The following is a 12,155-nucleotide window of genomic DNA, read 5'->3' on the forward strand; positions in this document are numbered from 1 at the left end:
CACCAGCAAAAGCTCACTAAGAGAACTGATAAAATACAAAGCAGGATGGCTGCCTGCTTCCCTAGGAACAGAAATGGTAAGATCATAAGGTGATCTATGTGCATATCTTTGTCCACAGTGGTGAAAATTACAAGTTGTACGTACCCTCATTATGTTTGTGGTCCATGTTACTCCTGATGACTACACTGGTTTAGCTATCACTTAATGAACAAGTCCCCTCTTCACTATAAAAACACTTGTACAGGTTGAAAGGGCTTTCTCAAGAACACTTACAAACTCAGTCTCCAAGTAATAACACAACACGAATACCCTATTTTAGTTAATAGAATCATAGCTACCCAGTGAAGGCTTGCCACAAAATCAAAACTCAAAAATGCAGTATTGCCATTAGATACCTTTCTGATAGTTAAAAAATAAGTAAATTAAAAATAGTACTGCTCACTAGGAGAGTTATACACATCTACATAGAAACGGTAAAAAATTTTTCCAACAAGTCTTCAAGCAGAACAGAAGAGAATTATGAAATTAAAACTTAAAAGAGAATGGAACTATCTTGTCTTCCCATTCACTATTCTGATTGTACCTATTTTTTTGTTGCAAGAAACAGGCCTGGTTTTAGAAACAAGTAGAAAGTGAAAAGAAATTCTGAAACTTAATAGTAAAACTGTAGGTTTATCATATATACTCCCTCCTAAAGAGATTAGGAACAATATAAAAATATCAGCACTGTACCCTAAAGGTATGTTAAGCCTTTTATTTGCCTTCAAAACACAAATGATCTATTCATTTGGCAGAATTTCACTGTTAGAAAAATATCTACTCACTTTACAAGAATTTTTAATTATAACATGCAGTTTACAACTTATCACTAACCTATTAGGTTTATCAAAGTGGACTGCAGCTTTAGATGATGGAGTACATGAGGACAGTTTCTCTGCCTCTTTAGAGGGCACAGAATTTAGCATATCATCTTTAGAAGTCCTTGAATCCACTTCAGCTGATAAAGCAAGGCTTGTTTCCTCAATGTTTCCATGTTTATTGTCATTCTCAGAGCTCTTGATATCCAAGTACCGTCCATTGTCCTCTGAGACTGTGAGAGGCACTTGTTTTAAAGAAGGATGGGGAGCTACACCATAAACTGTTGACACAGCAAAGTTTTCATTCTTGAGAAGATCTATTTCACTGAAAGAGCAAAATATGAAGTATTTTTGTAGCTTTCATGCAAATGCTGTTCAAATCACACGACTGCAGCACAGAAATAAAGACAACATACTGAAGAGCTCAACACACTCAAGAGCTCTCTTCTTCAATTCATGTATGTTTAAAAATTTCCTGTAACAGAAATAACTTTCATCACACAAACTGTTCAAATAAGCACAAGTTTCATTGAGTACTTTGGTAAATAATTAGTAGCAGGAAAAATGTTGCACTCTGAGTGAATCAATGAAACAAGTGAGTAACGAGTTTTATCTCCTTCTGGCTGAAATATGAGCGCTGAGACACAAATTGTCACAAGATGGAACTCTATCTAGGATGCAAAACTTAAAACACTACAGTGGTGAATCAATATGTACTATCCTATCTGGCTTTGAAATGGTAAGTATGCAAGTCAATAAAGCCACTTAAAATTTATGCACTTTCCCAGATGCTGCATTAGTACACCTCATAAGAGGAATGATATCTTGTGGCTTACAGAATTATGTTTTGACCTAAGCTTTAAGTATCTTTTTTTTGCTGTTATTAAAGATACTGTCATGTCTACTAGTCTTGCTCTTCAGAAAGAAGACATTTGGTGTTAAAACAAGCATCTTTTTGACAGTACTTGCAAGCTGTACCAAGGAGTGACATAAAGCTAATTGAAGAAAAAAACCTATGTAAAACAGATCAGAAGTGATTCGGCTTTCAAAGAACTAAAGAAGTTACATTGAAAGAACAAAACTGATTACAAAATTAAATTATACAGGTAATAATAGGGAAATAGTCAGTTTGAAGTCTCTTCCTTTTTCTAAATCAAGTACCATGTATTGAAAAGGAAAGACTGCCCTGAAGAATTCCTAGTAATTTCCTATATCTAAGTTATATTTTCGTATACGTGCTAGAAAAACATGGAAAAGTTGTTCAACATTTATCAGCAGTCAAGTACGTTGATAAGTACATACCTTTCAAGTCTTTGGATTTGTTCCATCAAAGACCATTTCTCACTGTTTAACACACTAATTTGATCTTCCAATTTTTGCACTATTAAACATTGCTAAACACAAGACAGAAACAAAAGAGTTTAGTACAATAAAGCTAAGTAGTTCAGCAAACAGCTGCAGCATTTCTTCTGTACAGCCTTACTTCTATTGACCGTGGTGGTGTGTCAAACACAGGGACGGTCCCCAGTATAGGAGTGTCAGCCTCTAACTCCTCATCTTCTACTCCAACTGATGCATCCACCACATCTCTCGCAGTAACGTGATGGTTTCCAAAGTCACGGTAGAGTTGTAACAGGTCAGGAGGTTTTGGAATGTTCAATCCTACATCATCCCAAAGTTCAAAATCCTTCAAAAGAATAAAAGAAACTAAAGCATACAATATACTTCCTTTTATTTTCATTTCTCTTCCTCATTTGACCACAGGTGATGCAATAGCAAAATAATCACATCAAGACTGCATTGTAGTAAATCAGATAGAAGCTTAACTCATCAAGAAACAATAGTAGAGGAAGGATCCACTTCATGAAGCAAAGCAGTCTCACTCTAAAGGCAGCTCTATGTAACATACTAGAGACAGAACCTTCCAAAACCACATACGTTACTGGTTTTTCCTAAGACATGAACACTTTTTAGAATCAGAAATAACATTGCTCAAATTCTAGCAGAAGCCAATGCATGTTGATACAAGGCAGAGATACCAGTTTTGTTCCCATTTCATTTACAAGTGCAAGTGTAATTTCCCTGAGGCAGACAGTCACATTATCACAGAATCATTCAGGTTGGCAAAGACCTCTAAGATTATTGAGTCCAACCTTTGACTGATCATCACCATGTAAGCAAGACCCAAGTACTAAGTGCCATGTCCAGTCATTTCTTGAACCCCCCCCCAGGGACAGTGACTCCATCTCCCTGGGCAGTCTGTTCCAACGTTTAACACTTCCATGAAGAAATTCCTCCTGATGCTCAAAACAGCTCAAACAGCTCTGTAGATGACTGATAGTGAGGTGCAAACAATACAAGGGCCTCCCTGTCTCAATCCATCACTCTGTGTTTTTCTCATTGACATCTTATCATCCTATTAGTACAAGATTACTCCATGTCTGTATATATAAATAAGTACATGCATTGTTACACAAGAGGTGTGATGGTCTCCTTAATGACAGTAAATTTAAGTATTTGTTTAAACTTTTTTCTTGTTGTTCCCAGCCTTCACTGTATTTTTTCCATAGTCTGGTCATGTACATTTATTTGAGGAAGGATTATTTTCTCAAAGAATTATGTGAATAATGTAGAAAAATATGTGCCTAATATATGCTAATTGCAGTATATTTATATTTACCTTTTAGAATTAAAAATTTTGCCTTTTTTTTTTTTGCTAATTGTCTCAACACAAAACATTCTCAGTTGAGAACACAAATAGTAAGGACAAACTATTAATCTCTTCTCTTTTGGGGGCTGTATTCTCACAAGCATTTGGACGTTAAGTGCAAATACTCAGCGAAGGTGATGATTCAGAAATTCTATTTAACAACATATTTGCTGTACCGATTAGGATATGAAACACAGGAAAAGTATAGGAAAACCAGTTACAGATAAAACTGGATGAAACTCTATATTTAATTCTTCTGGTAATATTCCAGTTTTGTGATGAATACATATTGGGTGTTGATGTTACTGGGTGTTCTACCCAGAAACAGTCAGAATGTAATTAGAACCTTCCAAACATTCAAAGATATTCTTTCCATCAAATGTAAGCCAACAGAGATATGTTGAAACTGATCATCTTAAGAAAAATGCATCCAAGCACAGCTATGTTTGGAAAGATCTAGCATAACACCTTATTACTAAGAACTTCTTCAATACTGTACTCAGTGCCACAGGTGATTAAGTATACTCACACACACATACAAATGCCCAGAAGACAACCAATGAGTAAATTTTATAGCCTGCACAAGTCAACTGAGTAGGATTTAAGGAAAAGATTATGTTTGAGAATCAGATCCTTGAGTTTAACTGAACGTGTGCCACACCAGAATACAAAGAAATATACAACTCACAGTATTTCACTTCTTGTTTTGCTTCCTTTAAAGAATGCAAGCACTCTTGTCTTCTTCCTACAAATTTTGGGAAACTGCTGCTCAAACTGCTGTGCTTTCAAACCATGGTTTATATATGAAAATGCTAACTAACATATTTAACCTTTAGAATACTCACATACACGAAGCAAAAATCATTTTAGTTCACTTGAGTTTATGACAAGATCAGAATATGGAAAGCAGGCATGTAAAAAAACCCCAAACAAATCCACAAGCAAACTTTACCTGATCATGATTTTCATCTGAGAATGTTATTGATGTAAGCTTGTAACTATTCTTCAGTAAAAATTCATTAACTAGGAAGTTTAGAGCTCTTTTCTCAAGAGGTCTGATTGGCTCCTGGAAAAAAAAAAGAAAACATGCTAGAACTTTGGTTTATCTCCCTTCCAACTATGGAAGCATATCCATACTAAAATCCATGCAAAGCTCATTTATCACCAGCCACCTACCTGAATTTCAGGACTTGATTTATAATTTTTTCGTTCCTGCAAAGGAACTTCATTTTCTGGGGAGAAAAAAAGAGTAACTAAATTTTACTCTCTCACAGAGGATGAGCTCAGATACTTCTACATTGTTTAAAGTAGAGACTTAAGAAAAGGTTTATGTACACCACCTGCAGCCTGAGTCAGGTTGGCTCGAAGGGCCTGTATGGTCTCCTTGGCTTTCCGCAGTTCAAACTCCAGGACTGGACAGGGATTTGGATTAAACACACACAGGCATCCAACCAAGGCAAGGGAAACAAAAATAAAATATAAAAAGCAAGGATGGGTGTGAAAAAAAAGATACTGTTTGTATTAAAAATAAAGCATGCAATCTTTATGGAACTTATGAACACATGCAGCAGAGTTGGTCTGAAAGCAAACTGGTGAACGTTTTCCATAGTTTCACTGGCCTTAGGTTAGCTGAGTCAAAATTTCAAGCTGTCTGACAAGGACTCGCTGTAAGGTTTTGGGATAATATATGGGAGCTGATGCTGTCAAATGTTCTGTTTTTTTGGGGCAAGAAGAGTACGTGGGCAATCAGAACACAGATCTAAATGAAGCAAATACGCCATGGCAGCAGAGGAAGCTGTCTCCATGTAGCAAAGCTTAAACCATGAAGTTAATGTACAGTCCCATTGAAACCACAGAATTTTTTTTGAGAATTAGATCATACACCAAAATTTTAGCAGTTTAAATGGGAGATCTTGAAATGTACTTTATCTTACTAAAAAGAATAATCTCATTTTAAATTTCTCTTTAAAAATAGTGGAGTTTTAGGAATGTCCTAGAGTTGATTAAGATTTTGAACTCAGTTCACTGAATTCAAATGAAGAGATGCACAAGACCAAAATACCCAAAAAATGCAGCTCTTCTGCAGTACTTATAAAAAAGCTTGAAAGAAAAAAAGTCTTTGCACCATTATTCTTGAAAGTTTACAGTGATTTTCAAAGATCTAGAGTCAGCTTTAAATTCAAAAATACTTAATTTCAGCTTTCCATTCTCTCTTAAATTCACCTTTCAATTTCCCTAGTCATTGTTATATGTTTCTCATGTTCCAATGTTTCCTCCAAAAAGGGCCAGTGGTGATTTGTGTGCACTGGGATTTCATGTGTTTTGATGCTGAGGTCATAGGTATGTGGTGGCTTCAAATTTTAACCCCCTGGACCTTTGCAAAACACATAGCAAATGTTCTTTTTAACAGCCATTTACAGTTAGAACATCTCAGGAAACCTATTTAAGAGATTACCAGATAAATATATGCATTTCATTAATTCTCAGATTAATCTCATCACACTTAAACATACAGTTACCAGAAGGAAGGACTCTCATACTCAACTAGAAGAGATGAGCACAGAACACCTACCACGCTGAAGTGTTAGATAACCTATTTAGAATAGTTGCGTACCTACTTTATTCCCCTGCAAAATGAAAAGTGTTGTAGCACCTTTTTAACAAGAAAGTTTCAATGAGATCTTTAATCACTGCCTGGAAACAATTTAACATGGCATTTTTCAGAGGACAAAGCACAGCAGAAACACTGCATTGGCCCTTGCTGGTAAAAAATGTTACTGAAATAAAACCATTTCCTCTGTTGAGCATCTGTTACTGAGACTCTTTTGCTAATTAGCACTCATGGAAAAAAGATTCACTCAGTTTGCAGTTCTGCATAAAAACTGAAGGAGTAACTACAGTACACCACATTGGCTACATGAAAGTAACTTGTTTGATGCACAGAATTTTACTGCAGCAATACAAAAGCGCAACTGAGGATACAACGAATAAAATATGTAAAATCTCTCTAGCATTCAGCAATGCTGATCTGCAAATACTTCTGTGCAACAAAGTTAGAAAATGCTCTCATGGTAAAGTAAGTACCTAATTTTAGCACTTCCTCACATTTGAGTTACTTATTCACAGTTGCAAGATACTAATTTGTTACTTTTTGAAAAATTTAACTCAAATTAAGTAATTTTTCTTATGGAAATGACTATGTGTTAACATTTTACTCTTGTAAAATATTTTTGAAGACCAGAACAGTTGCAGATCAGGAGTGCCCTGCACTAGAATGATATAAATAATAAAAAAAGTTAGAAAAACAACACAAACTATAAAAACTCAGGAATCCAATTAAGGGAAATAGGAAAAAGACATGTCTGAAGGCGTAGAAAGCCAAAAAACTCATGTCAGACAAACCCATGTCAGACGGCAAGAATTGATTTTTAGTGAACTGTAATGATGCTGAAAATTCCTAGAAATCATTAGGACTTTCCCCATTCAACCTTGAAAGTAGATTACTCTGCTGCATGTTTCTGTTACATAGTAGAAGATTCTAGACACAGTATATTTGAGAAGCTGTCATTTGGTAGCATATCACAACAGCCACATAATTCTACCACAACACAGCACTGTTACACAGTTGTACCTCATCTAATCTTAGTAATGCCACCATTATAATTGCCATCATACAAACCTTGATGCTTTCAAGCCAGTCACAAATGTAGTTTTTATTTGAAGAAGTTTGTACATGTTTATACAATCATACATGTAAATAGCTATAACATTAACTTCAGTCAAATGTTAAGCTGTGATTAAAAGCTCTTGAAGTTATACTGAAATGTGATCTTCTGCCAAAACATGTAATGATTTTTAACTCAACATGTCTACCAATGAAATCAACACTAGAAACCCTCATTTGTTGATTCTAAAACATTCTCTTAAATAAAAAGGCAACTTTTAAACCCCTTTCTTTGTCACCATTATGAAGTATTGATTTTAATATAAATGACCTGATGCCTCTTCCCTTCCCCTCTCCTGCTACAAGGCTGAAACTACGCCTTCAGAAGCACTGACAAAGCCAGCTAAGGTTTAATTTCATGGTTGACTAGGCTGATAACATGTAGAACTCCTAGCACTTGGTGAAGGAGCTGACACTCCTCAAGAATGATGCACAGAAGTTTTGCTGCAGACAGCCTAAGAAAGGAATACTTTAGAAGGATACAGATACTCCTCTACACCAGCAAAGCAAAGAACAGAAATTTAGAGCCTTGATGTTGGTTAATCTTCCTACAAGGAAAGGGCATTTCTGAACAATTTAGTTTGCCTTAGGCAAGAAAACTATTCCAAATCTCAATGGCTCTTCTGCTTTTTCTTTATTAAAAATTTCTAATCACTACAGCTACCATCCTGGAAAAAATTACAAAGTCTGACTTAAAATGGGTGAATCTTTCAAGCAAGCAACAATGCATTGGACCAAGGCTTTCAGACAGCCATTTTTAAATGTTTCAGCTTTCATGCAGCTAATCTAATACACCTTAAAAGAGAAGTGCACATCGGGAATGAGTAGCTTGTCTGCTGAGCTTTGAAATTTCAAAATTAAACTTTCTCAAGGGTCTTATTCTATTGACTCACATAGATTGAGAAGTTACCTATGAAGAACAACCTGCAATCTGGGATTGAACTAGTTGAGATTTACATGAACAGCAATTTTCTTGAGCCAAGGCCAAAAAGTTGAGGAAATAAACAGTACTTCTAAAATCATCCAGCACTTGCATTGTACAAGCAGTATTATTTCCAATTATATTACAACATTATATTGTACATATGAATTACCTTGTCAGATTTTTGCATACTTCACCATGAAGTACTCAGTACTTCAGATAATGGTAGAAGGGTAGTTTTATGTTGTGAAGCCACTATAAGGCATTTGGACATTTTCTTTTAAAAGTAGCTCTCCTTTGAAGTATCAAGGGCCCCTGCGCTTACCCAGCTTTCCTCAAATGTTCATACTGCTACAAGCTTTGTTATTCCTGCCATTTTGAGTCTTTCCTCCTTGCCAAGTAAATGTAGAACTTCAGATGTCCTAAATCATGCCCTCTAAAACTTGTATGACATCCCATTACATTTGATGAATCTGTGCCTACATTTTGAGTCAATCAGAAGAAATTTAAATTCTCTGACAACAGTTAGCAATGCAGCCACTGTCACAAACGTACTTCAGAACCTGAGGTTTCCCAACTCCCACTTTGCTGATATAAGAATTAAGAAAAGAAGTGGCCTTGAAATGTGAAACACTTCAGCACATAACACAAACAGCCCCGAATCAAAAAGCCGTGCTTCAGCACAAGAGATGACTACCACACGACAAAAATGAAAACCAGCAGGAGAGTTCACAAGCAAGTATCAGACAGCTTGTCACTCTAATAGTGGGAGGCCAACACTTGACTCAGTAGCCTCATTCATGCTTTGAAGTCAATGAGACAGGACCAGCTACAGAGAAGACCCGAACTACACCAGACTTGTCTTCAGGTTCAACCCTTGGAGACCTTCAACCCGGAAAGAAATTTAAGAGGCTTATAACTGTTTCAGAGGGCTTAAGACAGGTAATGAGAAGACAAAACCAGATCTGCTTTCAGGATGAACAAAGTGCAATGTTAGCAAGTGATAGTTGTATTACAGATGCCCTTTGTGTTCTGTTTTTTCAATTTTGTTTGTTGATCTTTTAAAAAGATTTTCCTCTGATTTTGGTGTGCATAAGTTAATAGTATCTACTGAAAAAAAAAAGGGCTCTGTAAAAAGCAGAAACTGTGAACCTAAGTCTAGATAAATGAAATTCTTACAAATAATGAAGTGTTTTTTGAACTTCTCTCTTCCCTTCAAATCTCATTCTGCTAATCAGAGACTCAGCCTAGCTAGAAATCAATGCTAATACAGGAAAATCTGAGACTACGTGTGATTGAAATAGAGTTTGATTGTAAGAATTAATTTTATCATCACTGAAAACACAGCATGTGTTTTTAAAATGATCAGATTCTCAGTTATGTCAAAGGCAGGATAGCAATAATAAACATTTTGAATTATGCAAAGTAGGGGGTTTAGACCATGGCAAATTTAAGATGTGGCAGAAGATTCATTTCTTTAGACTGAATGTCAGGCAACCTATTTAAAGCAAATGCTGTGAGTACTCAAGTTAGGCATACCCTTATTACACAGGAAGGGAACAGGTTTTCCATTCTCTAGCTGCTTTATGGAAATTATGAGTATTTGGAGGAGGTCTACTAACCCTACCAAATCCTTCAGTACTGAGTTTATCCTAGCAACAATTATTTCAAGCACTTAATACATGAGTTAGGATTCAAAACTTACCAGCAGTCTTAGAGAACAAGTTGTTTCCATCTAGTAAATTGCAAGCTGTAAGGATGCATTTTGGTTTTTTTTATCTTATTGTTGCATTATAATACATTATTAAATGTATTATCCAAATTGTTACGTAACTCTCATTTTCATTAAGATAGGGTAGATAAAGAAGAAAATTTATGTTTTCTAAATTGCAGTTAGTTTTTTCATACTTATCCACACCCTGACTGGCTTCTGTGACTTGCATCTTTTCAGTCAAGCTGATAATAACATTATAGAAGGGCTCAGGTAGCTTCCTTTTATCAGATTTCTCAAGTGAAAAGCTCACAGCAACTCTTCAAAACATGTTTGCTTCTAGGTCAAATTTTGATTCTAATACCAGATGAAATGAAGTGGTCTAATAGTCTTTAAATACTGAAATCAATTTCAAACAAAAGTTGACACAGTTATTTCCAGGAATTTTTTGATTGTTAAAACAAAAAAATATAGCAGCTAAGTCTACCACTACCCATAACAGGCAAATGGAATATGGTGGCTTTGGATGATGCATGCAGACATTTTTTTGATTTGGGGCTTTCTAACATTGCCAAGATGTAAAAGCATTTGTAAAGTGGGTATATTATAACTTCAGTTTTAAAGTTCTTCTGACTTGGAACTAGTTCATCCGTTTCATTTAGTGACTGATGTGCATTTATTTCCTATCTTTAATTTGATAAGATAGGGAACTGATATGGAAATCATGTGTTCTGTCCAAACAGTAAAAAACAAAGATAGCAGCATGAGAAGGGCATTTACAAAGAGAAACTATTCAAACCTCATCCTCAGAACTATCAAAAGAAAAATATGACTATTAGATCATATGAAAGCCTCAAGCTTTCACAACAGATTACAATTTTAATCTCCTAAGCATCAAAGCTCTTAACTGAACAAAAAGAATTTTAGAAGAAATAAGCAAGATGGACTTCCACTTAGGTATCAAAGTGCATCTGCAGCTAAGAACAACTTCAAAAGCAGAAGTTGTAAGCCAGAGTTTGTTAAAAGAAGGAACTGGATTTGTGAAAGTTTTGAAACCTCTGTTGACATAATTTTTTAATGTACAAAATAAATACTTATCAGTTTTCGAAATTGCTCAGGAAGACGGCTTTTAACAGAATTGAGGCAACATTTTAAGCAATTATGACCGAACTAGAATTTTAAGTAGAAACGGGATATTTTTGAAAACTATCAGTCTTTACAAACATCCAGAAATAATATTCAGTCTTACTTTGTTCAAGTTCTTCTGTTACTTTTTAAGAACTCTTTGAAAAACATCTCTAAAGGAACACAGAACTGTAACGTAAATACCCTGACATACAATTTCCTCATCAATTACATATGACAGGAGTCAATCACTATATGGTAATTATCAAAAATACTGATCAATTTTAAGATTGTCTTGATACTTAATTTTCAGCTGTATTAATTTCATATTGGAAGTAATCAATATTTTGTTACTAATGTTCTGTCAGAAGATTACTGGTTCTGCTGGATGCAAATTCTGACTGGTCCATATTTTCTATAAGCATCTCTAACCCAGTTCCAAGGACAGCTCCAAGCAAACATCAGACTAGTTCTCTACTAACACTATCGCCAAGAAATACTGACTAGAATCAGGAAAAACCTACCAAGATAATGAAAAGAAATAAAATACTGGGATTTTGCTTGTTTCTTCCTTGCATTCCAGGAGACAATTCATAAATGCTTGGGCTCCTTGAACACAATTTGTTTATAAGATTAGTTTTCTATTTACAACTACTGCCTCCTTGAAAAGGACTACATATACAATACACATATTGAAAAAGAGAGTAGCTAGATAGTAGTAAGAATCCAGAAGTTTCTACATAAATTGAAGAACAGCAAGTTCCTATAGTTCTAGGCTAGAACACCAAAACACTGGTATTGCTTCGTGTTTGTGAATTTCATCCAGTCCTTTAACTCAGCAACACTGGCTGGATAAGAAAAATGAGATTTTCCCACCATTTCACACTGACCCAGAGATGAAATTTCAGAATCAAGATCCTTTACAGAACTATGTTTCATCAGCCTTTCTGTTGCTTGTAGAGTAGAGACAATAGAGTGGAACAGAGACACAGCTGCTTGCATCACTTCAGGTTTCATAAAGCTCAATCATGTGAGCAGAAGTCACAGCATGGACAACTTCCATGAGCTCAGGATATTGAACAGTATTAACTGACAGGAAGCAAACA

General features: G+C 35.4%; 1 protein-coding gene across 2 annotated transcripts in view; it reads right to left on the reverse strand.

The window, feature by feature from the left end:
- Positions 1–12,155, reverse strand: part of RELCH (RAB11 binding and LisH domain, coiled-coil and HEAT repeat containing) — a 76,573-nt gene that overhangs the window by 47,138 nt on the left and 17,280 nt on the right. For both annotated transcript variants that reach the window (XM_082296494.1, XM_082296495.1), the window contains exons 3-8: positions 4,908–4,979; positions 4,744–4,799; positions 4,520–4,633; positions 2,341–2,544; positions 2,160–2,251; positions 874–1,182 (exon numbers count right to left, since the gene is read on the reverse strand). In XM_082296494.1, coding sequence (XP_082152620.1) covers positions 874–1,182; positions 2,160–2,251; positions 2,341–2,544; positions 4,520–4,633; positions 4,744–4,799; positions 4,908–4,979 — 847 coding nt within the window. The remainder of the gene's footprint in view (positions 1–873; positions 1,183–2,159; positions 2,252–2,340; positions 2,545–4,519; positions 4,634–4,743; positions 4,800–4,907; positions 4,980–12,155) is intronic.

This window comes from Coloeus monedula, assembly GCF_965178545.1.
Source record: "Coloeus monedula genome assembly, chromosome: 1".
Lineage (NCBI taxonomy): Eukaryota > Metazoa > Chordata > Aves > Passeriformes > Corvidae > Coloeus > Coloeus monedula.